This window comes from Pongo abelii, chromosome 1 (assembly GCF_028885655.2).
Source record: "Pongo abelii isolate AG06213 chromosome 1, NHGRI_mPonAbe1-v2.0_pri, whole genome shotgun sequence".
Classification (NCBI taxonomy): domain Eukaryota; kingdom Metazoa; phylum Chordata; class Mammalia; order Primates; family Hominidae; genus Pongo; species Pongo abelii.
In genome coordinates, this window is record NC_071985.2 from 73,771,783 (window position 1) to 73,785,323 (window position 13,541).

General features: G+C 35.2%; 1 protein-coding gene across 10 annotated transcripts in view; it reads left to right on the forward strand.

The window, feature by feature from the left end:
- The window catches only part of COP1 (COP1 E3 ubiquitin ligase), a 263,125-nt gene that overhangs the window by 10,284 nt on the left and 239,300 nt on the right, over positions 1-13,541 (forward strand). For all 10 annotated transcript variants that reach the window (XM_009240673.4, XM_024232782.3, XM_024232783.2 and 7 more), the window contains exon 2: positions 12,005-12,064. In XM_009240673.4, coding sequence (XP_009238948.1) covers positions 12,005-12,064 — 60 coding nt within the window. The remainder of the gene's footprint in view (positions 1-12,004; positions 12,065-13,541) is intronic.

Sequence of the window (13,541 nt, forward strand, 5' to 3'; positions counted from 1 at the left end):
GGTTGGTGGAACTTACTAGTAAAGCCATAGTTTTGGGTCTTCATGTATTTTGTATGATTTCACTCCTTCCCTTTGTGGGAAGGTTTTTAATTACTTAATTCAATTTCTTTAATAGACACTACTCAGGTTCTATATTTCATGAACTTTAGTAGTTTAAGAGTTTCTCCATTACACCCATGTTGCTGAATTTATTGGCATAATAATAATATACCCCTTATTCTTTTAATGTCTTGGATTTGTTAATGGTGTCCCATCTTTCATTCCTGATATTGATAATTTGCGTTCTTGTGTTTCTTTTTTCCTTGAATGGTTTAGCTAGAGGATTATTAATTTTTTTTAGTCTTTTCAAATGATCAACTTTCATATTATTGATTTTCTATATAGTTTGTTCATTTTCTATTCCACTAATTTTCAGTTTACTTTATAAATTTATTCTGCTTACTTGGAGTTTCATGTTTTCTTTTCTGGTTTCTTAGCACGAAAGCTTAGATCATTGATTTTTGGCCCTCTTTTCAATAACAACACTTAATCTTATCAATTTCCCTTTCTAATCCCTACTTTAGCTGTATCTTCAAATTTTCAATCAGTTCATAATACTTCTCATTTCCCTTGTGATGTCTTATTTGAAACATGGATTATTCAGAAGTATGTTGTTTAATTTATTTTACCCGTACATGCACAGGTTTGTTACATGGGTATATTGAGTGATGCTGGTGATCCTGTCGCCCAAGTAGTGGACATAGTACCGAATAGGTAGTTTTTCAGCTACTAACCCCCTCTCTTCCCGATTTTGGAATCCTCAGTGTTTCTTGTTCCCATCTTTGTGTCTGTGTGTACCCAATGTGTAGCTCCCACTTAAAAATGAGAACATGTGGTATTTGGTTTTCTGTTTTTGTGTTAATCTGTTTAGGATAATGGACTCCAGCTGTGTCCATGTTGCTACAAAGGACATGATTTCATTCTTTTTTATGGCTGCAGTTGTTTAATTTCTAAATGAGAATTTTCTGGGTATCATTCTGTGTCTGATTTGTGATATAATTCAACTTTGTTCAGATAATATAGTTTGTAAGATTTTAGTCCTTTTGAATTTATAGAGACCCATTTCATGGTCCACCATAAGCTTTATCTTCGCTAATGGTCCATATGCACTTGAAAAAAATGAGTATTCTGCCATGTGTAGGCTGGGGTTCTATACATGTCAAATAGTAAAGTTGGTTGATGTGTTATTTAAGTTCTGTATACTCCTGTTCATTTTCTGTATACTTGCACTGTCAGTTACATATTCTTCAATCATCTCCAGTGCTAACTAGATTTGTCTGTGTCTCCTTTTAGTTTTCTCAGCTTTTGCTTCATGTATTTTGAAGCTTACACAGATTTAGAGTTGGTGAATTGATCTCCTTATCATTTTGAAATGTCACTCTTTATTCCTGGTAATATTCCTTGTTCTGAAATCTACTTTGATGTTAATATAGCCTCTTCAGCTTCCTTCCTCCCTTCGCTCCCTCCCTACCTCCCTTCCTCTTTCCCTCTCTTCTCCCTCTCCCTCTTTCTCTCCTCTCCCTCTTTCTCTCCTCTCCTTTTTCTCTTCTCTTCTTTGAGACAGGGTCTCACTCTGTCACCCAGGCTGGAGTGCAGTGGCGTGATCACAGCTTACTGCAGCCTCAACCTCCTAAGCTCAAGTGGTCCTCCCACCTCAGCCTCCTGAGAAGCTGAGACCACAGGCATGAGCCACCACATCTGGTTGATTTTTTTTTTTTTTTAATTTTATTTTGTAGAGACAGGGTCTCGCCATGGTGCTCAGGCTGATCTCAAACTCCTGGGCTCAAGCGATTCTCCTGCCTTGGCCTCCCAAAGTGCTGGAATTACAGGCATGAGCCACTGACCTGGCCTAGCTTTCTTTTCATAAGTGTTTACATGGTATGTTTTTATTCTTCATGTCTATTATGTACGTGTTTTAATATTTAAAGTGGGTTTCTTGTACCCAGGGTATAGTTCAGTCTTCCTTTTTGTTTAGTATGACAATCTGCCTTTGTTGTTGTTGTTTGAGACAGAGTCTTGCTCTGTCACCAGGCTGGAGTGCAGTGGTGTTATCTCGGCTCACTGCAACTTCCTCCTCCTGGGTTCGAGTGATTCTCCTGCCTCAGCCTCCCAAGTAGTGGGATTATAGGTGCATGCCACCATGCCCAGCTAATTTTTGTATTTTTCATAGAGATGGGGTTTCACCATGTTGGCCAGGATGGTCTTGATCTCCTGACCTTGTGATCCACCTGCCTCGGCCTCCCAAAGTGCTGGGATTACAGGCGTGAGCCACTGCGCCCAGCCAACAGTCTGCCTTTTAGTTGGATTAGCTGGACTGTTTACATTTTAACATAATTATGATGTGCTTGGTTTTGTGTGTACTGTCTTGTTTGCCCTTTGTTTTCTATTTATCTCTTTGTTTTGTTTTGTTTGTTTTCTATTTGTTTCTTTTTTCTTTTTTTCTTCTTTTCTTGCTTTTGGGATTAATTGGATGTTTTTAAGATTTCCATTTTATTTCCACTATTTGCTTATTAATGATTGTGTGTATTTGGTGGGGGGAAGTGGTTGCTCTGAGGTTTACAATACTCATTTTTAAACCTTTCGTGTGCTACCTTCAAATATTTCATATACAATGTAAAAATTTTGCAATAGTATATTTCCATTCTGTAGGATCCATTCTACTACTCCCTTGTTGTCAAAAGTGTTAGTTCTCTATTCCTTTTGTTTAAAAAAATGAGGTGAAATTCTCACAACCCTGAAATACGCCGTTTTAAAGTGTATGGTTGTGTTTTTAGTACAGTTGGCAGTGTTTCACAACCATCACCACTGTCTATTTTCAGAACATTTTTATCAGCCCCTAAAGAAACTCTGTACCCATTAAGCACTCTCCTTTTCCTCTTCCCTTAGCAATCACTAATTTACTTTCTGTCTCTGTGAATTTACCTATTCTAGACACTTCATATAAATGTAATCATATAATATATGGTCTTTTGTATCCCATGTCTTTCACTTAACATGTTTCTAAGGCTCATCCATGTTGTGACATGTATCAGCAATTCATTCTTTTTTATGGTTGAGTAATATTGCATTATGTGGGAATATTATTAAATAACATAATAATATTTAAAGTTATTTTAAAATAACATTTTAATAGAATTTATATTTCAGTTGATGGACATTTGGGCTGTTTCTACTTTTTGTCTATTATGAATAATGTTCCCATGAATATTTGTGTGTGAGTTTTTGCTTTAACATATGTTTTCTAGTCTCTGGGGCATTTACTCACAGTGTAATTCAGTGCTCACAGTGCTAGGTGATGTGGTAATTGTGTTTTACTTTCTGAGTAACTGCCAAACAGTTTTCCATAGTAGCTGCATTACTTTATTTTCCTACTAGCAATGTATAAGGGTTCTGATTTCTCCACATCTTGTCAACACGTTTTCGTTTTTGATAATAGCCAACCTAATGGGTATGAAGTGGTTATTCATTGTTTTGATTTGCATTCTCCTTTTCACTAGTGAGGTTACCATCTTTTCAAGTGCTTGTTGGCCATTCATTTATTACTCTTTAAAGGTTGTGTTTTCATTTTTAATAATTAACTTGGGACAGACAGAAGTATGTTTCTTGGTAGCCAAAGGGAAGTTAAGGGACAGTTGTCATCCAGATTTTCACTGTTTGAATGCATTTTGTGTAGTGGTATATGCAATATACAGTGTTTAGGTTTTTGTTTCAAGAGTGGAAGACTAGTTTAATTGGTACTATATTTTAAATTCAGCACTGTATTTATGAAATAAAACTTAACTACTGAAACAACTTTTTTAAAAAGTTAATCTTAAAAATCAAAGTAGGGGTACAAGGAACACATCTCCCATGCATTTTGGAGATTTCTTTCACCCCTGAATAATGGGATGGGGATACTATCTAATGAAATGTATCACACATGGTACCCTGTTCATATTTTCTTATATTGTAATAGAAATTCCTGTTTTTATAGTTCCTCCTATGTAGGCATTTGTTTTTCTTCAGTGTGAACTTGGTATCTTCCCCAGTTGATTGGCCTGTGATTGGGTACTCTTCTGAAGTGTGACCAAAGCATAGCAATTACATCTTACTGGAATTGGCTTGAAAGATATTTTGGCCAATTATATTTTGTGTTTTAGGAATTGGAAATAAAATGAGAAACACTTGAGTTGGCCTAAAGTTCTTGATGTAGTGTTGGTGCTGAAGGGGCTATATATTGTAAGCAGGTGGTCTTGAGAAGCAGAAAAGTATTAGTCACATTAATGGTAGAGCACTAGTGAAGATGTGTGTCTGTGTTTGAGGCCTGGTACTGTTGTTACTTGTGGTTTACTATGAGAGGATTCTCCTAATTGTTTCACCTGTACCTAACTTATAACTACACAAGACGAATTAAATCTTCTGTAACTGTAAACCTTTGGTGGTAATTAGAACTGATTCTGTGTTTGGGCGGGAGCCTTGGGAGTGTGTGAATGGAATAAAATCCAGGAAGAGATCAAGAATGTATTGGGGTAAGAGGAATCAGCAGAGATACTTCTTGGCCATATGTAGTTCCCTGATTCAATCTTACTTTTCTGTTACAGATACCAGAAATTCGTTCACTTGCATTATCTTTTCATGCCTATTACTTGTATTAATCATGGTGTCCTTTCCTTGCTAGTCCATTGTGGTCTCATCCTTTTCGAAGTTCTGACCCTGAAGCTAGCACATAGTTATTTAGAATCCTTATCTAAAAAAAATTTTATTGTTAAATTACAGAGTCTGAAATGATTGCCGCTATTCTATTCTTTTGCTTCCTTACCTCTCTTCTCCTTATTCATAGAGCCTGTGACTTAAGGCATTGTTAAACACAGGTCTTGATGGAGACAGATTAGGGAGGAATCACTTTACAAAATACCAAATAAGTTTAATCTCTGCTTTTGAAAAAATGGAGATTTAAGTTTTTTAAGGCTTTTTGTTAGAGCAAATGGAACTGGGAAAGAGTGAGATGATGGAACATAGACTGGAACTTAACTGCTGCCTGTGAAGATTGGTTCAGAGGATCTAGTGTTGTCAGTATAGGTATAAAGAAGAGTTTGAGGTTTATTATTTTTTTTTCCTTTTTACTCATTTTTTTTCTTTCAGTCCTGAATATACTTGGGGCCAGTTGGATTTGGATGCTGCTTTTGAAGGAAGCAAAGGAAAAGTTAAGAAATTAAGGGAAAAGAGGAAGCTAGAGAAATTTCAAGTTTTGAAAATTTTGTGAAGAAGGAAGAAACATTTCCATGGCCCTTTTGCTGGGCGTCTTTCATTCTTGAAGTTGTGTATAAATTTGAGTATATTTAAAATAATTTTTCCAAGGTCTTCTATGTGCTGATAGCTGTAATTTTAATTTTCATAATCACAATGATGCATATTTTTATTATTTTTTACTCTTCTGAGATAGCAAGATAGAAAGAACATTGGGCTTGGAATTTAAGACCTTGAAATTTAACTTTGGACAAATAATTTATTGTTTTGGAGTCTGTTTTTTCATGTATAAATTGGGATATAGTAATATTCTGTAAGATTATGAGGTTTAGAGTATATAATGCATGTAAAAAGGCATTATAAATTATAAAATCACAAAGAATCAGGTGGTTATTTGCTAGAGTTTGGCATTTGGTATCAAAATACGAAAGTGTTTCTGCAGTCCTGTTTATGTGAGGTGTAACTACTGCTTGTTTTTCTAGATGACTCTAGATTGTGCCTGGCTCTGATTATCTCGGTAATATTATTATTTTTTAGTATTTAACCTTTGAAAGATTGATTTTTTTTTTTTTAGTTGGAACCAGTACTACTATAAGACAGTTGACACATTTTATGAAAGCATAATGGAGTTAGCATTTCTACCAAAATATGCATGTATTTAACTATGTACATATTAGTTTGTTGGACAGTTCTAAGGTAGTACTTTGTAAGTACTTATTAAATTCAGTTAATAAGTTTGGATGCTGCTTTTGAAGGAAATAATGCATATAAAAGGGAATCACAAATAGAGCACTGATTAACAATGTTACTTGGGCCTGATTGCGGTATGACCCTTGATTAACTGAGATGATATGTCTTATAAATGCATATTAGATACGTGAAATAATTTTCTGTATCTGGATCTGTTCTGCACTGTTTTTTTTTTTTTTTTAAATGTCCCAAGTGACATACATTATCTTTTGGCAAGCTTAAGGTTGTGCAGTATGATATCTGTCCTTCTGGCAATTGGTATAAGAATGTCTTCCTCACAGCATTTTATTGCTTGAAGAACATGATTTTAATAAACAGTGACAAGAGGTAAAAGTTCAAAATAATCTCTACTAATACAGGTTGAGCGTCCCTAATCCAAAAATCTGAAATTTGAAATGCTCCAAAATCTGAACCTTTTTGAGTGCCAACATGACATGCAAAGAAAATGCTTATTGGGGCATTTTGGATTTTAAATTTTTAGATGAGGATAAATATAAATGCAAATATTTCAAAATGCGAATAGATCTGAATCTGAAACACTTCTGGTCTCAACCATTTTGGATGATGGATATTCACCCTGCAGTAGTTTGAATGATACTCAGTTTTTTGTTATGTTTAAAGTTCTGTGGTGGGAGTTGTAAAGTCAGATGCCTACAATAACCATCTTTTTTTTTTCCATCTGAAATCATTATCCATTATGCTTATTTACTCTTGTGTTCCTTTCTTTTTCATTCTGATTCTTTCCTGATTTTTTAACCTCCCTTTTAAAATAATTATTTCTTCAGAACAAGTTTGCTAAAGTTTTCTAATTGAGAATTTTTTCTTTCAGTTTTTTAATTATTGTATTTCTTTCAGTCCATTTTGAAATATTAGATTATGATTTTTTTTTTTGGTCATATTTTTCTGGCTTGCTTTCATTGTTTCTAGGGACAGTATTATGTTTCTTTTTCCTTTGGGAACCTTTGTTTCTCATTTTTTAGTGATGAAAGATAAATGTATTTTGTATTTATGTTCATCATTACCATTTTTAGAGCTCTTTATTTGTGTACATCCTAGTTTCTGTCTGTCTTCATATTCCTTCTGCTTGCAGGATTTACATTAATGTATCTTGTAGTACAGGTCTGTGGGCAGCGAATTCTCTTAAATTTGTGTTTGTTTGAAAATGAGTTTATTTGCTTTCATTTTGAAAGATATTTTTGTTGAGTGTAAAATTCTGAGTTGAAAGTTTTTTCTCTTAGTATTTTTAAGAAGTATTTTTGTTTCTCACTAAACAATGAGAAACAAAGAATTCCCAACGGAAAAGGAAACATAATACTGTCCCTAGAAACAATGAAAGCAAGCCAGAAAAATATGACCAAAACAAATGACAATTATAATCTAATATTTCAAAATGGACTGAAAGAAATAAATGCAGTAACAATAATAAAAGAACTGAAAGAAAAAATTCTCAATTAGACAGTGCCTGCTCCATTGTCTTTTGGCTAGTATAGTGTCTGATGAGAAATCTGTTTCCGTTTTTATCTTTATTCCTCTGTATGTAGTGTGTCTTTCTAGGGCTGCCTTCAAGGTTTTCTTTTTATTTTTGGTTTTAGCAGTTTAAGTGCATTGTACGTGTTAGGGATATTTTCTTGTTTTTGAAATCCCTATTTAAGGGTTTCTGAGTTTCTTAGATCTGTGGTTTAATGTCTTTTGTTATTTTAAAAATGATTTCAGTTACTGTCTCTACATATTTTTTCCTAACTCTTTCTCTGTCGTCTGTGACTTCAATTACATGTATGTTAGAACATTTCACATATGTCACAACTCTGGGATGCTTTGTTCTCTGTGTGTGTGTGTGTGTGTGTGTGTGTGTGTGTGTGTGTATCTATGTGTCTGTCACTTAGGCTGGAATGCAGTGGCCTGAGGAGAGGAAGGGGGGGGAATAGCAGGTTGGTGGAAGAGTAAGAACACAATGAGGTTTGCCATCTAATATGGCTGCAATTTGTGTCTCCCCAAAACAGTTACGGTAGTAACATCAAAGATCACTGATCGCAGATAATTATACAGGTATAATATAATGAAAAAGTTTGAAATATTGTGAAAATTACCAAAATGTGACACAGAGATATGAAGTGAGCACATGGTGTTGAAAAAGTGAGCTGCCAACAGACTCGCTCAGCCCAGGGTTGCCCATTCTCCTTGAATGCTTTTGATTGACAGTGTTACAGGGGTCCTGAATGGATTGTTTTTCTAAATGGATGGTTCTACATGGATAAGTTTTTCCCTTAACCTACTGTTGGTATATTCTTGTTCTTCAAAATTGGAAAGAATTAATGGTATTTCATTAGGATCTCCTCTTCATTTCTGTAGTTTCTGAGATTTTTCATCCCTTTCTTGGGAAGGGGAGTAATTGTCCAGCCCTTCTTTCTTTATTCTATTCTACCTATTTCTGACAGGAATTCTTTAAAGTTTTTGGCTTGGGTGGATAGTACCCTTCCTAAGTATTGTAGTCTGTGCAGGCTGCTATAACAAAATGCCATAAAATAGGTAGCTTAAAAACGACAAAACTTTATTTCTCATGTTTGTGGAGGCTGGGAAATTCAGCCTCCACAAACGTGGGGAGGTTTTTATGTCTGGTGAAGGCTAGATTCCTGATACACAGGTAGTGCCTGCTCTCTGGATCTGCCTGATCTCATGGAGGGAAGAGGGGATAAAATTCCTTTAGACCTCTTTTGTAAGGGCACTAATCCCATTCATGAGAGTTCTGCCCTCATGACCTAAAAAGCTCCCAAAGGCCCATGTTTTAACACCACCTTGGGGGTTAAGATTTCAACATAGGAAATTTGGGAGAACACAAATATCAGACCATAGCACCAGTCCTATTACTAATGTATATTTTCCCGTATTTTCTCTTTTTGGTGTATTCTGCCACTCAGTGAATATTGTGTGCCAGGCATTGTATTGAGCACCTCATAGATATCTTGTTAATCTGTGTAATGATTCTGTGATATAAATGTCATCCCTGTTATACAAATAAGGAATTACAATTAGAAAGATTAAACTACTTGCTCAAAGTCACAAAGCTGTAGATGGTATAGCTAGGATTAATTTCACTTTTCTTGAAAGCTGTGACGTAGAACTGTGATTAAAAAGCCAGTATTTCAGCCAGGAATAAGTGGCTCATGCCTATAATCCCAACACTTTGGGAGGCCAGAGTGGGAGAATCGCTCCAGCCCAGGAGTTTGAGAACAGCCTGAGCAACATAAGGAGACCCTGTCTCATATATATATGTATATATTATATATATATATGTATATATATGTGTGTATATTATATATATGTATATATGTATATATTATATATATATGAGCTACATGTGGTGGCATGCACCTGTAGTCCCAACTACTTGAGAGGCTGAGGCAGGAGAGATGTCCTGAGCCCAAGAGGTTGAAGTTGCAGTGAGTCATGATCATACCAAGTCCTGAGCCCAAGAGGTCAAAGTTGCAGTGAGTCATGATCATGCCAATGCACTGCAGCCTGGGTTACAGAGCGAGACACTGTCTCAAAAAAAGAATGGAGACCTTCTTTGATTCACTTGTTATTCAGAATACATTTCTTAAAAGCTATTGGCTTTAACTGATTTGATAGTAATTTTTAGGTACTGTAACTTTTAGTATTAGTGGAACACTTTATGTGACATGACACGTACTGTACTCCTGCTTTTTCTTTTTTCTTTTTAAATAAACTAACGGATGATGGAGCTCTGTGCGAAGTAAACCTGTAGTCATTTCTTCCAGTTTTCAGGCCAGAAACCTTCACTGATTTTTGTCTCATACCCAACATCTATCAGCAAACCATTAGTTCTACCTTCAGAACATATCTAGAATCTCACCACTTCTCATCAACCCAACTGCTACCACCCTAGTCCGTTTCAGCACCGTTTCTCACTGGATTATGATAGCTTCCGTAACCATTTCTACACTTGGCTTCCCTTTAGTCTTCTTTTCAGCATAGCAGGTAGAATGATCTGGTTCATTACTGTGTCAAATCACATCGCTCCTGTTTTCCAAATCCACCAGTGAATTACTGTTTTACTCAACTTAAAAGCCGAAGTCTTTAACACATTCCTTAGTTCTTTGAGGTGCCCTTTTTTTTCTCTTTTCTTTTTGAGATAGGGTCTTGCCCTGTCACCTGGGCTGGAGTGCAGTGGCACAGTCTCTGTTCACTGCAGCTTCGCCTGCTGTGCTCAAGTGATCATTCCACCTCAGCTTCTTGAGGAGCTGGGACTAGCTAGAGTAGCTGGGGCTGCAGGTGTGTGCCCCTATGCTTGCTAGTTTTTTTTTTTTAATTTTTTTTTTGTAGAGATGAGGTCTCAGTATATTGCTCAAGCTGTGAGAGTGCCTTTTAAAAATTTGCATAAAGGTGTTCTGTGTCTTAGCGGTGACATACTTGAAGGCTCCTCAAACATTAAAATACCCCTTTCTCAAAATGCTAACGATTAGGTATGTATTGTTTTCTATTAAATAGCTCCCTGACATATTCAGTGAATTGATTGGTTAGTTCTTTTGCCGTTCCTCCTGCTCTGACCCCCAAATCTCAGTTTTCTTTACTATGGGTCCCTTTGTAGCCAGTGTGTCCTCTTATTATTATGTATTTATCATTATTGTATATATTGTATATATTTTCACATTGTGTTGTAATATCATCTATAACATATTTGAGTCTGCCATTAGACTTTACATTCCTGTATTCTAAGGGATAGTGTTTATGCCCAAGAAATTTTTCTTGAAGGAGTGAGTGTATTTTCAGTTACAGTTTTAAGTGTCATTGTATCATCCATAAGGATTTGGATTTGTATGCCAATAAGAGAAAACTTGATAAACATTGACTTAAGCAAGTTAAGATTTACCTTCTCATGTAATGTGAAGTCCAGCGGAGACAATCCAAAGCTGATGCAGCTGCTCAAGGATTTCATCTAGGAACCAGTATCCTCCTCTCTTCCTAGCTTAAGGTTTTTGTCTTCATGGTCAGAAGATGGCTGTTGTATCTCTGAACACTGCATCAGAATTTTAGTAAGGAAGAAAAGGGAAGGATAAAAGGAAATGTCTTTTTACAAGGTTTTGCATTTTCGTTCTCATAGATGGTGGCCCCTTAGAAACTGATGCCTATATTTCACTGGCCAGAATGATATCATATAGCCAATCCTAAGTACAAAAAAGGCTGGGATTTTGAGTATTCTGTTTTTTATTCTTTATAGGGAAAGAGGGGAGAAGAGGATTACAATTAGTGTTTAAAGTATCAGGAAGTAGTATAGGACAAGTGGTAAAGAACATAGACCTGAATTTGAATTTTGACTTTGTTACTTCTTAGCTGTGTGACTGTAACAGCTCTCTGCTTCTGTTCCCTCATCTATAAACTGCCTAGTCGTTGGTACCTATTTCACTTTGTTGTTGAAACTATTAAATGAGTTAAGATATATTGTGGGTTTAATGTGTATAGTTTGTTTTATTTAAATAGCTAATAAGTTGTTACGATTGTTGTCTTCATTACCTACAAGCATTGTCGAAACTGGAATTATAAATTTATCACTCAAGGAATTAGCTTTATTTGGGATGGGAAGAAAAGAGTATTTAGCAGGTCTGGGTACATGCTTTTGAGTACAGGTGATGGTAGAAAACGATGGTAGAGCTTTCTTAAGGGCTCTGGTGACTGCATTGTACTATTAAAAATTATGTGCCGAGTTAAAATATTGGAACCATTTTGATTTACTCATTGAGTTTATTTTGAAGCTCAGTGGCCCTTAGGGTCATCCTGAATAAATCATCATTTTACCAACAATCCCCTAAAGTTTAGTTCAATAGAAATTTCATCTCTTATTGATAGAATGTTTGAAGACTTAGCTCTAAACTATATATTGAAATATGATTTCATTGGTATTGTTACTAGTCTTTTCCAATTTGTAATCACTCTACTTTAAAAAAAAAATCAATTATTTTTCTTTTCTTTTTAGCCCCATCTGCTTTGATATGATTGAAGAAGCATACATGACAAAATGTGGCCACAGCTTTTGGTAAGACAATTCTGTTGAGTAAAATAATCTTTTAACATTTTAAAACTTATCTGTAAATGTAGCCAATGAGAAGTTACGTGTTTTAAACCAACTTTGATTATCTTACAGTCATTTTTTTTTCTTGACATGTCTTTGTAGATCTGGCAGTTTAAAGCAGTTAACATAATGGCTGGCGCATAATTTCTGTCAAATGTTTAGATTTAGCATAGGCCTTACTGATGGATTTGAAAACTTCTGCATTTATTAATTGTTAATAGGAACTTTTCACTGCTGTTCTTAGCGATGCTGGACAATCAGGGCCAACCGTGAAGCACTAATTACTCACTTGTGGGGATAGGTTGGAGAACGCAGTAAAGCAGGCTAAGAAGGTCATGGAAAAAAGAATACAGGATTAAAAAGTTCTGTGTTCTTTTCTTTAACACTTTGCTCAATATTAACTTTACATTATATCATGCCAGGTTAACTCATACGTTAAAAAATTTTTTAAATTTTAAAATTTACATAATACCGAATTTATATTTTTTATATATTTTTTTTCTGGTTCCTTAGTCTTGGAGGAATTTATAATTTTAACCACAGTTATGTGAACAGTGAAGTAGTGTTAAGTATGTTCATATTATTGTACAGTTGATCCCTAGAACTTTTTGTGCAAAACTGAAACTCGTCACTCATTAAACAACAATTCCCCATTTCCCCTTCCCCGTATCCCCTGGCAGCCACCATTCTACTTTCTGTTTCTGTGAATTTAGCTATTCTAGATACCTTGAATAAGTAGAAGTATTTGTCTTTTTGTGACTCGCTTATTTCACTTAGCATAATGTCGTCAGTGTTTATCAGTGTTGTAGCATGTGTCAGAATTTCTTTGCTTTGTAAGGCTGAATAAATAACTCCATTGTATATATATACTACATTTTGTTTATTCATCTATCAGTAGACACTAGGGTTGCTTCTTATACCTTTTGGCTGCTATGAATAATGCTGCTGTGAACATTTTTTGAGAAACTGCCATACTGTTTTGTATAGGGGCTGCACTATTTTATGTTCTCACCAACAGTGCATAAGATTTCCAATTTCTCCACATCCTTGCCAACTCTTATTTTCTGTTGTTGGTTTTTGATAGTAGCCATCCTAATGGATGGGTAATCTGTGTATTTTTAATTATTTTTGCTTATTTTTAAACCTATTCTGTTGGCATATTATTTTAGCCTTAGTATTCCTTGTGTTCTAATACTCCTTATATTCTAATTCATATTGAAATCAGGCCCGTAATTTTATGCTGAAGTTGGATACGATATCTGGTAGATTGATATCCCTTCATCATGAAGAGTATTGGGTATTAACACTAGTCTGTAAGATCTTTCATTTCATCTGGAGCATGATGCTTTAGTGATAGGTGTATTCCCTCTGCTAGTCACTTAAAAAGCTTTAAATAAAAATCACTTTCTTAGCTTGTATTATCTATATTCTTTCTTATAAA